This window comes from Alosa pseudoharengus, unplaced genomic scaffold, assembly GCF_046254945.1.
Source record: "Alosa pseudoharengus isolate Yale_2024_CS ecotype anadromous, Long Island Sound unplaced genomic scaffold, YU_APseudo_1.1 YU_APseudo_1.1_scf_15, whole genome shotgun sequence".
NCBI lineage: Eukaryota > Metazoa > Chordata > Actinopteri > Clupeiformes > Clupeidae > Alosa > Alosa pseudoharengus.
The window spans coordinates 21,902,991-21,916,081 of NW_027468620.1; the positions used below are offsets into that span (position 1 = coordinate 21,902,991).

Consider the following 13,091-nt stretch of genomic DNA (forward strand, 5'->3'; position numbering starts at 1 on the left):
CACATGAATCACCTGGGGTTTGTGTGCAGGGCCTTGGCCCCTGCAGTTCAACCTGGGTGAGGGAGCAGGCCAAGGCTCTCTCCATGACCACAGGTCGGACGCAGAGATCCTGCGTGCAAGTCTAGTGTTTTACGGCTGCTATTCTCTGGGCCAAAAATAACCCTGCTGGTATGTTATTAGTGATGAATGGAAAGGCTGATCGGGGGTAGCTGAGTGAGGTGCTCTATGCGTGGATGTGGTGTCACTGTCCCCTCTTAATGACTGTGTGTGTGTGTGCGTGATTGTGTGTGTGTGTGTGTGTGTGTGTGTGTGTGTGTGTGTGTGTAAACTAACCTGTTGCTCTCTGGGATCAGTGAGTAGTACCTCAGCACCCGTTGCTGATGATCTAAGAATAGCGGTTAAAACCTTAGACTTAAGGGAATAGTGCTGCAATATTTCACCCAGTTTGCACCTGCAGATGAAGTCGTTAAGACATCATTAATGTGATGGCTTTTTAACGAGACGTAAATCCAAATACTGTAATGCCCCAATCAGGAGGGGCTGCCACACAGTGACCCTCAGGGGATGCTGGGTAACTTCTCCTGTCAGCCAGGACTTCACTCATCTGACCTAGCCGATTATGTCACTTCCTTTGCCAAGCGTGGCGTCATTTGACTGGTCAAATTTAAGGCTGTGATTAGTTGGGTGTTTATGAGAGTTTTTTGCAACTGCTTCAGTAGAGTCCACCACATGCCAGACTGCTCTTTCATCCACCAATTTTACACTCCTCCATTTCACACACACACACTCCTCCATTTCTCACACACACACACACACAATTTCACACATACAAATAGATGCTCACAAAAAAGTGCGATCCAGCTGTCTCACACGAACAAAACATCTGCCACACACCCCTTTTCGATACTGTTGCCAAACTCTTGTTTATCTTTAGCCCTGTCAGCCATCTTATGGATCTTTGTCTTTCCATCTCTCACCCTTTCTCTCTCTCTCTTTCACTTTCACTTTCACTTATTTTTCTCCTTTAACCAGTTTCTGGGCACCAAGAACAACAGTGTCTGTGTGTGATGGGCAAGATTATCATGCATCTTTGGCTCTGGGTCTTGTGGTATGCGCGGCTCTTCACAGTTGGTTGACTCTGGATGTGTCAGTGTGAATGCATGACTCTACCCTCCTTCTCCGCCTTAATGTGAATAAACACACAGAACCAAGCTGCAGCACTAACACAACACAGCCATAATGCAGCGCTTAAGGCAGGCTATCTGAAACAGCCTTAGGGCTGCATCTTTCCATCGCCGAGGTCTTCAGCATTGAGTCCCTCTGGTAGTCCTCTGTGCTGTGCACCGAGATCTTTTTCTCCAGCAGAGGGTGAGATAAGTGCGATCGTAACAATGTTTATGCAGCATTCTTAGCATGTGACACGAGCCGCTGTAAACACACGCACCTGAATGCATAGGAGGTTTATGGGCCAGGTGCTTGTTTGATGTATAGGGCCGACTGAGGTGACCGGGGCACTGGCGACCGCTGGACAGAATGCACAGCTGCCTCCTCTGGCTCAAGGGATGAAAAACAAAACGGGCCTCTGTTGGAAAGAGATTTTTTTTTCATCTGCAAACGCTACTTATTTCTGGAGATGCTGACTGGGGTTTTTTGTTCAAAATTAATTCTTGAGTCGCAATTGTGGTGAGGACAGAGAGAGAAAGAAAGTTGGGGGTTAGGGCACTGGCATCTCTTCAAATGGCTGACTAATGTGCTTCTTTGACACAAAATGGCCCATAATTTTCATTTGTGGTTGTTAAATGACACCCAATTTTGACCTCTGGCTTTTGAGTCATTTCCTGCACTTGCTGAGCAAAGCAATCGATCCACCTTCACACTCGGGAGTAGACCCTGACTCACACTCACACTCACTTTCAGGAAGGAAAAGAAAGAGGTCCTTCACACCCATGACTTTATACCTGTCTGTTAGAACCACACCTGTGGACAGCACAAGATGCACAGAAGTATACTCAGGTCTGTGTGTGTGTGCATGGAAATGCAAATTGGAATTGCTTTGATTGTTTTTTTTTTCATTCTTTACTTTTCTTATTTTACTCAGAGCTAAAAGTAGTTATAATGTAATAATAGCAATTATGATTTCAGAAAATATGACAAGCAAGCAAAGGACGTCTCTGCAAAAAGAAAGAATAGTCCTAATTTCTGGAATTCAGCGGACTTCCTGTCACAGTCCCTCACAGTGTGTCCCTCTCCTCCCGTCTTTCTCTGTCCATCTGTTTCTCCTCTTACCCTCGACTGGGCTCGTAGTGTGTGGGTGGGGGGGTTGGGGGTAGAGAGTTGCATGGAGAGAGGTTGTCTGCTAATTCTAGTGCCAGGTCTCCAGGAAGGGGGGAGGGATGTGAGATAGAGAAACGAAAGGTTTCTCTTCTCATTTGCCCTCACCATCAGCGCTCTATTTATAAAGACACCTCGTACCTCACGGGTCAAGTTCGCTCTGAACTTCACCATATGACAAACTGCGCTATCCAAACTTTGTGTCCTGTGGCGATTGGACAAACTGATATCGAAGGGCAGTTCTGTCATGCCAGTTCTCAGCTAAACACATTTTCAAGAATGCTTTTGATGCACTTTAAGATAATCATTAGATGATGCATTCAAATATATGAAAGAGGCAATTGCTGATTTTTGCTTTTAGCTCAGATAAATTTGGCACACAAAGTGTTGGCAGCACACCCAAACAGCTCATGGACTGCCCTGTATGGAAATGGCCTTCATGAATCAGTGGGAGCAAAGAAATAAATGCATAAATAGACCACCTAGTGGGAGGTCACTGTTTGTCAATTAAAGCCTTAACGTGTTGCTTTTTAAGTTCTTACATAATTGCCTCTCAAGGGGAATAAATTTATCTCTTTTTAACTCCCTTTTAATCCATAAGCAAGGTCTGCGTTGTGTATGCAAGCCTGTTCCTTCTATATATCTCATGCAACATATTTTATTTTCTCGCAACGGATGTTCTTCTAGTGAGACAGTGCCCACAGATTCAGGGTCAGTTTTTTCGGTGTCCAATTTGCAAGCGCTTCTCAGTTACCACGTTGGTACGGTAACACTATTTTTACCATGAGTAAACAAAACAGACTCGGCCTCATTGGAGGACAGGTCTACTGTTGTCTAGACTTGTATGCGCCCACCCCCTCCTTAGTGATATGTATTCACGAAGACAGAAGATTCCGGAAATGACTGGAAATGTTCCGGCCTGGAATTTGGAAAGCACATTTCGATATTTGTGTCCCCCAGTGTCCTTGTGTTCCATGACATCATAAAGGTTACCCGGCGATAAGGTTTCAGAAGTACCCCTCTGTGTCTAAAACGCCCACTCCGTTTTGGGAAGGAGTTGATAGCGGAAATGGGCTGCTAGCGTGCTGACTGAGGACAGACCCAGGACAGAAGGTTGTTGAGGTCATCAGGGAGGTCACACAGTTCAAAGATGGTTTAGTAGCCTACAATACAGCAGCTTCAGTACCAATCATACACTAAAAAAGCACTAAAAAAGCTTATCAGTAAATGTTGCCCATCTCACCTGTTTTCTTATGAGATGGAGACAGCTGGTAAGTCATTTCACCATCTGTGCATGGCAATTTGTCAGGTATTTCTTGTGCTGGACACTGGACAGTATTTAATGTGTTTAATGTATATTAGGGGTAAATACTGCATCTGCTAATTTAGACCAAGTGCACTTATCTTTTATATGTGACTCATGGCTTATGTATTGGGGGCGGGGGGGTTGATGGTAAAAATACATGCCAGCTTTTAAACGTTTCCTTAATAATGAAGCCCTGCTGTGTTCCTTTCTCACAGAAAAAGCTGCCAGTGTTGTTGCTGGGGCGATCGGCTGACCTGAGACCAGGAGAATTCGTTGTTGCCATTGGCAGCCCATTTTCCCTTCAAAACACCGTTACCACGGGGATTGTCAGTACCACTCAAAGAGGCGGCAAAGAATTGGGCCTTCGGAACTCTGACATGGACTACATTCAAACTGATGCTATTATTAATGTGAGTCCTCTCTCTCTCTCTGCCACACTCTCCCACTCGCAAAATATAGCTGTATTACATGTCTTTAAGTTGTAATAAATCAAAGTGACATATTTACCTTGATAAGACATGATCTAGCTCATTGGTATAGCTTCTTCAGATACCATATCTGATGGCTACGTATAGGTGGAAACATCTATTGATCTGTTTGGCCATCTTTTCTTAAAGCTATAGGCTTTTCAGTCCACACACGTCCTGTACAACCCTTCTACTGTATGTGTAAAACCATGGTCAATGACACACACACACACACACACACACACACACACACACACACACACACAGGCAGCCACACATGCATCGATTAAGATCGCCTCCAGGGTTGTGAATACAGTTGCACCGCTGACATGGATCAAAGAGAAGATTTTATCCCAAGTGTTGTGGCTATGACCGTGTTTGACCCGCCTATATCAGTCCTCATCAGGACTGAAGGAATTTACATTGGAAATGTCCACCGTGAAATCTCCCGTCTCATCTGTCTCAAGTACACAACCTCAGGCTTTCTCCAGCGCCTTGAATCTAATGTGTTTTTCTCATGGATTCTTCACTTCTTTCCACAGTATGGCAACTCAGGAGGACCTCTGGTCAATCTGGTGAGAACTGTACTCTTTAAAGTTTTTATTTTTATGTTAGCCTTTGTATATGTCAGTATTGGTTAGTGCACAGGGTTTCAAGGGTACTCAATGTTAATAGAGAACTGATAGCAGCTGAATTGATGTAGGCATCCACAGATTTGCTAAGTTTTGCCTGTAAAAACATGTCTGCCTGACAGGACGGAGAGGTGATTGGGATCAACACTCTGAAAGTGACAGCTGGGATTTCCTTTGCCATCCCCTCTGACAAGATTCGCCAGTTTCTTGCAGAATCTTATGACAGGCAAGCCAGAGGTAAGTCCTCTGCATTGAATAAAGTCATCGTGCTGTCACGAATTAATACAATTGTTTTTCAAAAAGCATTAACCACATTAAGGGGTTACTCCAAACAGCCCATAATACAATGCCTAGATTATGAAGACAAGGCCGAGAGTATCAAGCCAATAGAAACAGGATTAGCTGCCTCAAGCCAAGAACAGTTTGTTATAACTGGCCTCATACCATTGCAATGTTATTGTGTCCAGGCAGAGGAACGGCAAAGAATAGATACATTGGAGTGAGAATGATGACACTAACTCCAGCGTAAGTACGCCAGTCTCCTTCTTTCTAAGAAGCCTGTATAATAGGCCACATCTTCACCTTCCAATTATGAACTTTTTTGAAGTTGTTAAATTTGGTCATGTGTGCTTTATTGCAAGCTATAAAGTTTGATTTCACTCTCTGGTCAAATAGTTTTCTGTCGAATGAGTGTGTCCACAAAATGGCTCTTCAACATAACCTTCTTGTATAAATTAGAAGAGCACAAAGGCATGACTATTTGTCCTCTGTTCGCCAGCTTGGCCAAGGAGCTCAAAGGACGACAGCGAGACTTCCCTGACATCACTTCCGGGGCGTACGTCATGGAGGTCATCTCCAAGACACCAGCTGCAGTGTACGTGTAATCAATTCATGGTTACGGGGGTTCTGGGAATTGTAAACTTGATGCAAAAGCAGATTTATTTGTCAGGTTTTTTTTTTATTTCATATTGATACTGCAAACGTGACCATGTTGTTTCAGCCACTCCTTGTCACGGTATGGGGGATATTGTCTTTGGCTCCGGACGACATGCAGATGTTGCAGATTTATGAGGCACACAGCCGTCATTGCACGCGCATGCGATCCCACACCCCTGCACAGGCACCCAGCCACACACACAGACTCAGACACACACACACACACACACACCAAGAACACAAATCAGCGCCAGACACACACATGCACACAAGCCTTTACTAAACATATGGGCCCTCACGCACAGCAGTCAAAACACTGCAACACAAGCCTGTCTGCCATGTTTGTTCACCACACAAGAATCCCCTGCCTCTGTGTTTTCTGTGACCACAGTCATGTAATACCAGGAAGAGTAGGTGGGAATGAGAGAAGGACAGAGAGAGAGGACAGAGATAGAGAAGGAGAGAGAGAGAAAGAGAGGAAGAGAGTGACTGAAAGAAAGAGAGATAGAGAGTGATAGAAAGAGAGGAAGAGAGTGACCGAAAGAGAGAGAGAGAGAGAGAAAGAGAGGAAGAAAGTGACAGAAAGAAAGAGAGAGAGAGAGAGACCAAAAGAGAGGGAGAGAGTGGAGAGGCAGAGGGGAGGGGCTGGAGGGCTTGCACTGGGCTGCTGAGGCAGCATTTCCCCTCATGTCTAAGCCTCTGGAGCAGCTTTTCTGTGGTGTCTCTCTGCGGTATCCTCCACCATCCGCCGGCTCACGGCCCCTCTCCCTTTCCCCTCAGCCAGGCCGATTAGGCTCGCGAGACGCGCCCAGGCGCCCCTATAGCCCGCCGCCAGCCGTTATGTGTGACGGCGCATGGGGCCAGAGGCACGCTGGGAATGTGTAAGTCTGGGGCAGAAATGTACAGAGGAGTCTGAGGTCTCTGATAACATGTGCTTGCCATTAGGGTTTTGGTTCCATCGTAAAGCGACACGCTGATAACGCTTCCCGAAAAAACACGCTTGCATCAGTGTAACTTGGCCTGACGAATTTCCACTTTCAGTTCTCCACGTGTCCCAGTGCCTCATGTGTCATGATTTCTCTCTCTCTCTCTCCCTCTCTCTCTCTCTCTCTCTCTCTCTCTCTTTTCTCCTCTCTCTCTTTTCTCTCTCTTTCTCTCTGTCTCTCTCTAGGTCTGTGTAGGAAGGGGTGGTTATTAAGGGCTCTAAGGAACAAAGGGCTCCTTTGCAGACAGAGCTTGCAGTTTGCATATTTTAAATCTCAGAGCCTTGGTTCTCATGGGTCATTGTGCCTGCAAGTTTTTGACATTTGTATTTCACTTTCGGATTGATCGTTTCCAGTTTGAGACGTGTTTTAGTAGAACTGCAAAAACTGGTGATTACTGCCCCTCAATGGCTTTTGTTCTGACATATACTGCTGGCAGGGGACTCAGGTCTGCCAGAGACAACACTGGTATACAGAACAGTTCAGGTCAGAGCACAGGTGGTCTGAAAGTCTTCTACCAATTCTGTGGCCCTTGCCACATTTTTCCAATAAATAACTAATTTATCTAATAATAACTTATTTATTTCTGTTTCTCTCTCTTCTTCAGTGGTGGACTGAAAGAGCATGACGTCATCATCTCAATTAACAGCCATCGGATCTCGACCGCCACTGACGTCAGCAGCGCCATCAAGAGGGACACCACGTTACGTATGGTTGTGCGCCGTGGTAATGAGGACGTCATCCTCACAATCATTCCCATGGAGATTGACCCTTGACCTCAGCTCTAATGACCCTGGCGATCAATAGTGTCGCCGCAGCCATGAACTTAAACAGTAAAACTGGTTGTGTCTGAGACCACACCCTATGGAGGCTATGTGGCCAATACACTCTTGCCTCCAATATGACTGGCATGTATATGCTCCGCCTCCGCCTGTAAGTGGTAGATTGTGCAGGGTACCTATGGGGCTGCGTTTTAAGTATTGTCTCTGATACATTGGATCACTTTTTTAATTTTGTGTGCATTAATAAAATTTACTACTGTTTGCTGTCAAACACAAGCCATTTGACCTGTGTTTAAGGATTTTGTTTTTGTTACTGTTTTTTTTATAAGTGAGTTCTCTACTATTGCTCAAAAAGACCCAGCCAAACAAAAATAAAGTGCTCTAGAGGAATATTAAAAAAATGAGCACTGAATAGCAGTTTTGTACTTTTTTGTAAAAAAAAATAGTTAATGTGCCTTTGTTCTTTAACAGTTGTTATTTACACAGAACACAATAAAAGATTTTTAATAGTGTCCTTTCATTTTGCAAATATTAAATGGCATTTCAGTGATGTCCACGCCAGCATGGGACAAATAACATTAGGCACTGTAAAAGAGAAATAATGATGTGGGAATAAAGAGTTTGCCTGTCTCTTACCCCAGAATCTACTTTGACCTCAGCTTTAACAATATTCTCACAGGGCCTGCAGAAGCTGTAGAAATTCCTCAAGGCTAGACTCAGAAGTGGAGCCACAACAGTGCATGGTTTCAATTTGGTTTTACTGCTGTCCAATGGACTCTCAGTCAGTCTGGTGTGTGGGTTAGGATGGAGGACTGTGTGTGCTTGTATGTATATCTGTCAGTGTGTCCCTGTGTGTGTGTTGGAGAGGGAGCTGCAAGTTTAAAGGTGTGTTTGTACTGACTAGTGTTGGTCTGGGTACGTTATCTATCTGTGTCTACGTGTGAGTTTGTTTGTATGCCTGTTTGTGTGTGTGTGTAATGCGCAGTGCACGTGACCACATGCACTTTTGTGTGTGTGTGTGTCCATGTTCATATGTCTGAAAGTGTGTTTGTACTGACTAGTGTTTGTCTGGGTGTGTTTTGTATGTATTTTATCTATCTGTGTCTATGTGTGTGTGTTTGTGTGTGTTGACTCATATTGGGACAGGCAGCCTCTGGAAATATGATTCAGCACACACTTCCCCTCTGACACAGGGCTACAGAGCGCTCCCTCACTGCCCCCTTCCCCCTCTCTCACCACAGCCACGGCCACTGTTTCAACCCCCTCATCGGGTTACAGGGACCAGCAGACTCTTACTGCACATAAAACCCTCCAGTATAACATGAGGTTCAAGGTCTATGCAGTCTGTAAACGCATTAGGTGGTTGTATACCAGACACCCTTCCAATAGGGCGAGGGGTGTGTGGAGATAATGAAAAATCTGTAGTTGACTATACTATGAGTAGTCATTTTTCTGTTATACAAATGCACAGAATTGCGGGGTAATTTTCATAAACTATGGCAATTACAGAATTTGGTCCTTGGAGTGGGATAGTATACAAACTCACTTTAGAGTTTTATTATTTTTCTTCATACATTCCCATGTTTAATTAATGCAAACCCATAGCCAGGAGGACATCAAATTTTTGTATTTGTTATTCCAAATACTACAAGAAACGCAGATAGGCACAATGTGATTGCATTGCGTCCCTCTGCCACAAATCACACACTAACAATATATTTGGAGGCATCTCTTGACAAGTGACTGCCTCATTGCAATAACATAAAACGTGTAATTTAATTGTGATGCCTGCAAGCATAGATGCCATTCCAAGACGTGCACTCTACAGCGTGCTTAAAATAAAGACATCAGATTTGAAATCACATGCTCAAGAGAAACCAACATCAACAGTATACCCATAAACACACCACACCATCCCACAACATTAGAACCATATGGTTCTTATAATTGGATACTAACCATAACTTTGTATACATACACATGGAAGTTATTTTAGTGGGGCACTCTCATTTTGTCTTCCGACAAAATGCTTGCTTAAGATCTTTGTTCCAGTGGCAGAATAGGGGTTTAATGGAATGATTTTTGTGAGGCATAATAAGATACATTCATATCTGCTGGGGGCCTACCTGAAAAGCAGTCAGTTGATAATAAAGCAAATATCTATTTGAGTAAATGAATGTCTGAATAATAAACATTCTGTGTTCTAAATGAATCCATAAAGGCTACTACTCGCCTCATTCTGGGAAAGAGCGTACTTACAAGAGACTGCCTCTCAGTGGTGATCAAAGGACAGTGCAGCGTGTGTCTTTTCCCCTCTCCCCAAGATCTGCTGCAGCATGGTAAAAGGCGTGCTTGGTTTATTAGGGTGTTAGCCTTCTTAACACTACGCAAATTGAACGTTAAGTTGAAAGTATTTTCAAATTGTCCAAAGAATTTTTTTAAAAAGTCTTACCAAATGAAACTGATTTCAAGTACTGAATTCATGACATTGGACATTAAGGAACTACTTGTACTATGTACATATGTTGCATGTTGTAGTCCAGAAGATCAGACATGAATGACCTCACAGCTCTTAGAGCAGGGTGTCGCCCCGTTTGCAGTGTGAGCTCAAGCTTTGACATGCTGACCTCTGCCAGCAACAGCAGCGGAGCCATCAGTCACACGTAGGGCAGTGACCGCGTTAGGTCACTTCTCACCCCCTGCTCAAAGGAGATGGATACTGTTCAACTGAGCGCTACACCGGGTCAGATCAACCGGCACCTAGGTGTCAGAGGTGGATTTACCCACCAGGGCTTGAATGCCTGCCAAGCGTTGACTGGAGGTTGTGGCCTGCCATAGCTGTTGTCGCTGCAAAGACTTCAAAGACTTGCAGCTGGCCAGTGAGGAAAAGGCTGTGCTCTGTCCTCCTTCGACTGACATTTGTTGTCTCCAGCAATAAAACACCTACCAACACAGCCTTAATCATGGGGCAATTACTGTGTCCACCTTCGCACCTGGCCTGTGTGAAATGGGCCTTTCAACGGCTTCTATTCTCCCAGGTGGGAATTTCATTTAGCTCTGCTTGGTCACCGCATGCATCAGTCTCAGGCACAACTGCACTGTGTTCATGTTTGACCAGGTATTTAAGGGAATGGTCATTTAAAGGGAACAGTTACAAAAATAGAAAAAAGGGAAACACCTTTAATGAGTCAGAGTGTATTCACTTTCACTTAGTCTGACAGACTAGTCTGTAATGTGGAGGAAGTTGCAAAGCCACCTCAGCGAGTAGGCAATAAAATGTTTTATTGGGTCAGTACTTCCATGCAGACTAAGGAAGTAGCCTATATGGCTGACTAGGGGGCTACTTTTTAGTTCTTGCATGGTATCAAGGGACCTATGTAAAATTAGTTAAACTGAGTTCAACTGAAAGGCTTTTGTTTTGACAAGGTAACTGCAACAGTGCTTGAAGTAGGTAATTGTTTTCTCATTAACTTCAAGGATGTTAGGCACAGGTCATTCTTAGGGCAATGTAGACTCATCACAACTATAAACAAATAGTGCTTTACAGAGAACAGATGCCATCTCCTCACCTCTCTAAACTGAATGCCACAGTATGCTTCTGTTCTCTCTGTGTGTGCGTTAAAGTATTATGGTGTTTGAATACAGCTCTGGCTCTGTAAATGAGAATAAAAAATTGTGTCGTAAAATGATTTCAGTCAAATACATTGCAACAGTAGTACGAAAGCGACATTAGGGACATAATTTGATTTGCTGTTGAGGTCAAATGTACTGTAAACAGAACTTAAACACCTTCCTACATGTATCTATCTACATATCAACCTCCTAGGTATCATAGACAAGCCTCTGAGTCAGTATAAGTAAAGAACACATACTGTATACTGTATACTGAATCAAACTGTCCAGTATCAATTTGTCTTAAACTCATCACTGTGTGTCAGGTGTGACTTTTCACATCCATGAGAGTTAATTTTTTTCTCTAAATAGGCAAAAGCTGTGATATTTTTGTAACAGAAGACCATGGAGAGATACAAAAGAGAAAGATGATGGCTGTTTATGACACTAAAAACCAAGTCAACAGGAAATATCAAACTGAAGGATATGACTCCCTCTCCAGGTGGGTGTTGGATCTGCATGAAAATATAATTCTGAGTGATAAAAAATATACAATGTGTGTTTAACTGTTGGCTTAAACAAGTCATGTATTCTTTCAAAGGGTAATACTATGGTGACATGCCTGAATCAGTTAATAATCATAACATGTACCAGCCAAGCGGAAGATTCCAATGACATGTAATGTAATGATATGTCTGTAATTGCACTGCACCTACTCTGATATTCCTAATATCTAACGAGGCCACTGAATAGGCAATCAATTGCTCATATGTGTGACAGTAAAAAGTTGAATCATCGTAACCAAAATAATTTCATAATTCAGTTTCAACTTGAATTCAGTTACAAACAAATAAATGCAAATGATTTAGATTTAGTTTTTCAATGCAATTATTCAAGTTGACTAATTTTGAGCATTAATTATTCATATTAAGTTTTTAGTGAAACAAATATTATCCCATGTCACAGTCATTGGAGTGATAAACACATTGAAATACTTCCCTTTAGATGTGTTCCTAAGTTGAACAGGAGGGAGAGGAGATGAATAAAGAAGCAAAACAAAAATGCAGGAAGGAGTAGCTGGGGCTGCAAGCGAAAAGAGTGTGACATAATGGCAGATGGAATTAAAAAAAAAACGCAGACAGCTTTATGAGACACTGTGAGATGAAACATACTCAGACGGGCTGAGAAGCATCCCGAGGCATGGGAGGATGAGAGGAGGTGAAAGGGAATTAAGAAGGCATCTCAGGAGGTTATGGTAGCCATATTGCCAGAAGGATGCAGGAAATGAAGAGAGATGGAGTGGGGGATGACCAGGAAGAGAGACAGAAGGGAAGGCAGACAGGTGTTTGTGAATAGGAAATCCTTTACCTCAGTTTATAAACTCTACGCATGGATTTGTAAATTACTTTTTTTTTTAAACGCCTGTATATTTGTGATCTGTTCTCCAAGTTAAATAGTAAAAAAAAATAGTTAATAGTTAAAAATATATAATTTTTTAAATGATGAAATAGATTCACACACCCATTAGTATGAACAGTTGAACTGATGGACATGGTTGTACAAGTCATGGCTATACAAGCTGGTCTGCTTTATAATTTGGTTGACATGTATTACAAATCTATTTCCAAGATTCCCTTCCAAGAGTCCAGTTGAGCTTGTATTCTTGATTAGGCCTTCTCCACACATCAGTTAATGGAAAAAAGATCATTTACATTTATAGGACTCTGCCTTGGTAGATTGTTGGATGAAATGAGACAGTGACATGATTGGTTTAACTTTCTTGACAAATATAGCTAATATTAATAGAGCAGGCCTGGCCTATTTAAGTCCATCCTATAGTGAATGTAGGCCAATTGTACAAGTTTTAAAACATGATGACTGAGCACACAGTATCTTAAAATCATAGAATTGATTTTAGTCTGACAGAATGATCCAAACCAGGTAGGCTAGGCTACATCATGTGTGCCAGTGCAGTCTGAGAAGGCCAAGGTTTAGTAGCCTACACGGCAAGGCTAAACGGCAATGTGTTATTAGTTGTCAAT

General features: G+C 43.0%; 1 protein-coding gene across 1 annotated transcript in view; it reads left to right on the forward strand.

The window, feature by feature from the left end:
* The window catches only part of htra1a (HtrA serine peptidase 1a), a 21,418-nt gene extending 13,469 nt beyond the window's left edge, over positions 1–7,949 (forward strand). Inside the window, exons 4-9 of the mRNA XM_076285911.1 lie at positions 3,853–4,047; positions 4,647–4,679; positions 4,859–4,973; positions 5,204–5,261; positions 5,515–5,610; positions 7,263–7,949. Coding sequence (XP_076142026.1) covers positions 3,853–4,047; positions 4,647–4,679; positions 4,859–4,973; positions 5,204–5,261; positions 5,515–5,610; positions 7,263–7,431 — 666 coding nt within the window. The 3' untranslated portion in view covers positions 7,432–7,949. The remainder of the gene's footprint in view (positions 1–3,852; positions 4,048–4,646; positions 4,680–4,858; positions 4,974–5,203; positions 5,262–5,514; positions 5,611–7,262) is intronic.
* The last annotated feature ends 5,142 nt before the right edge of the window (positions 7,950–13,091 follow it).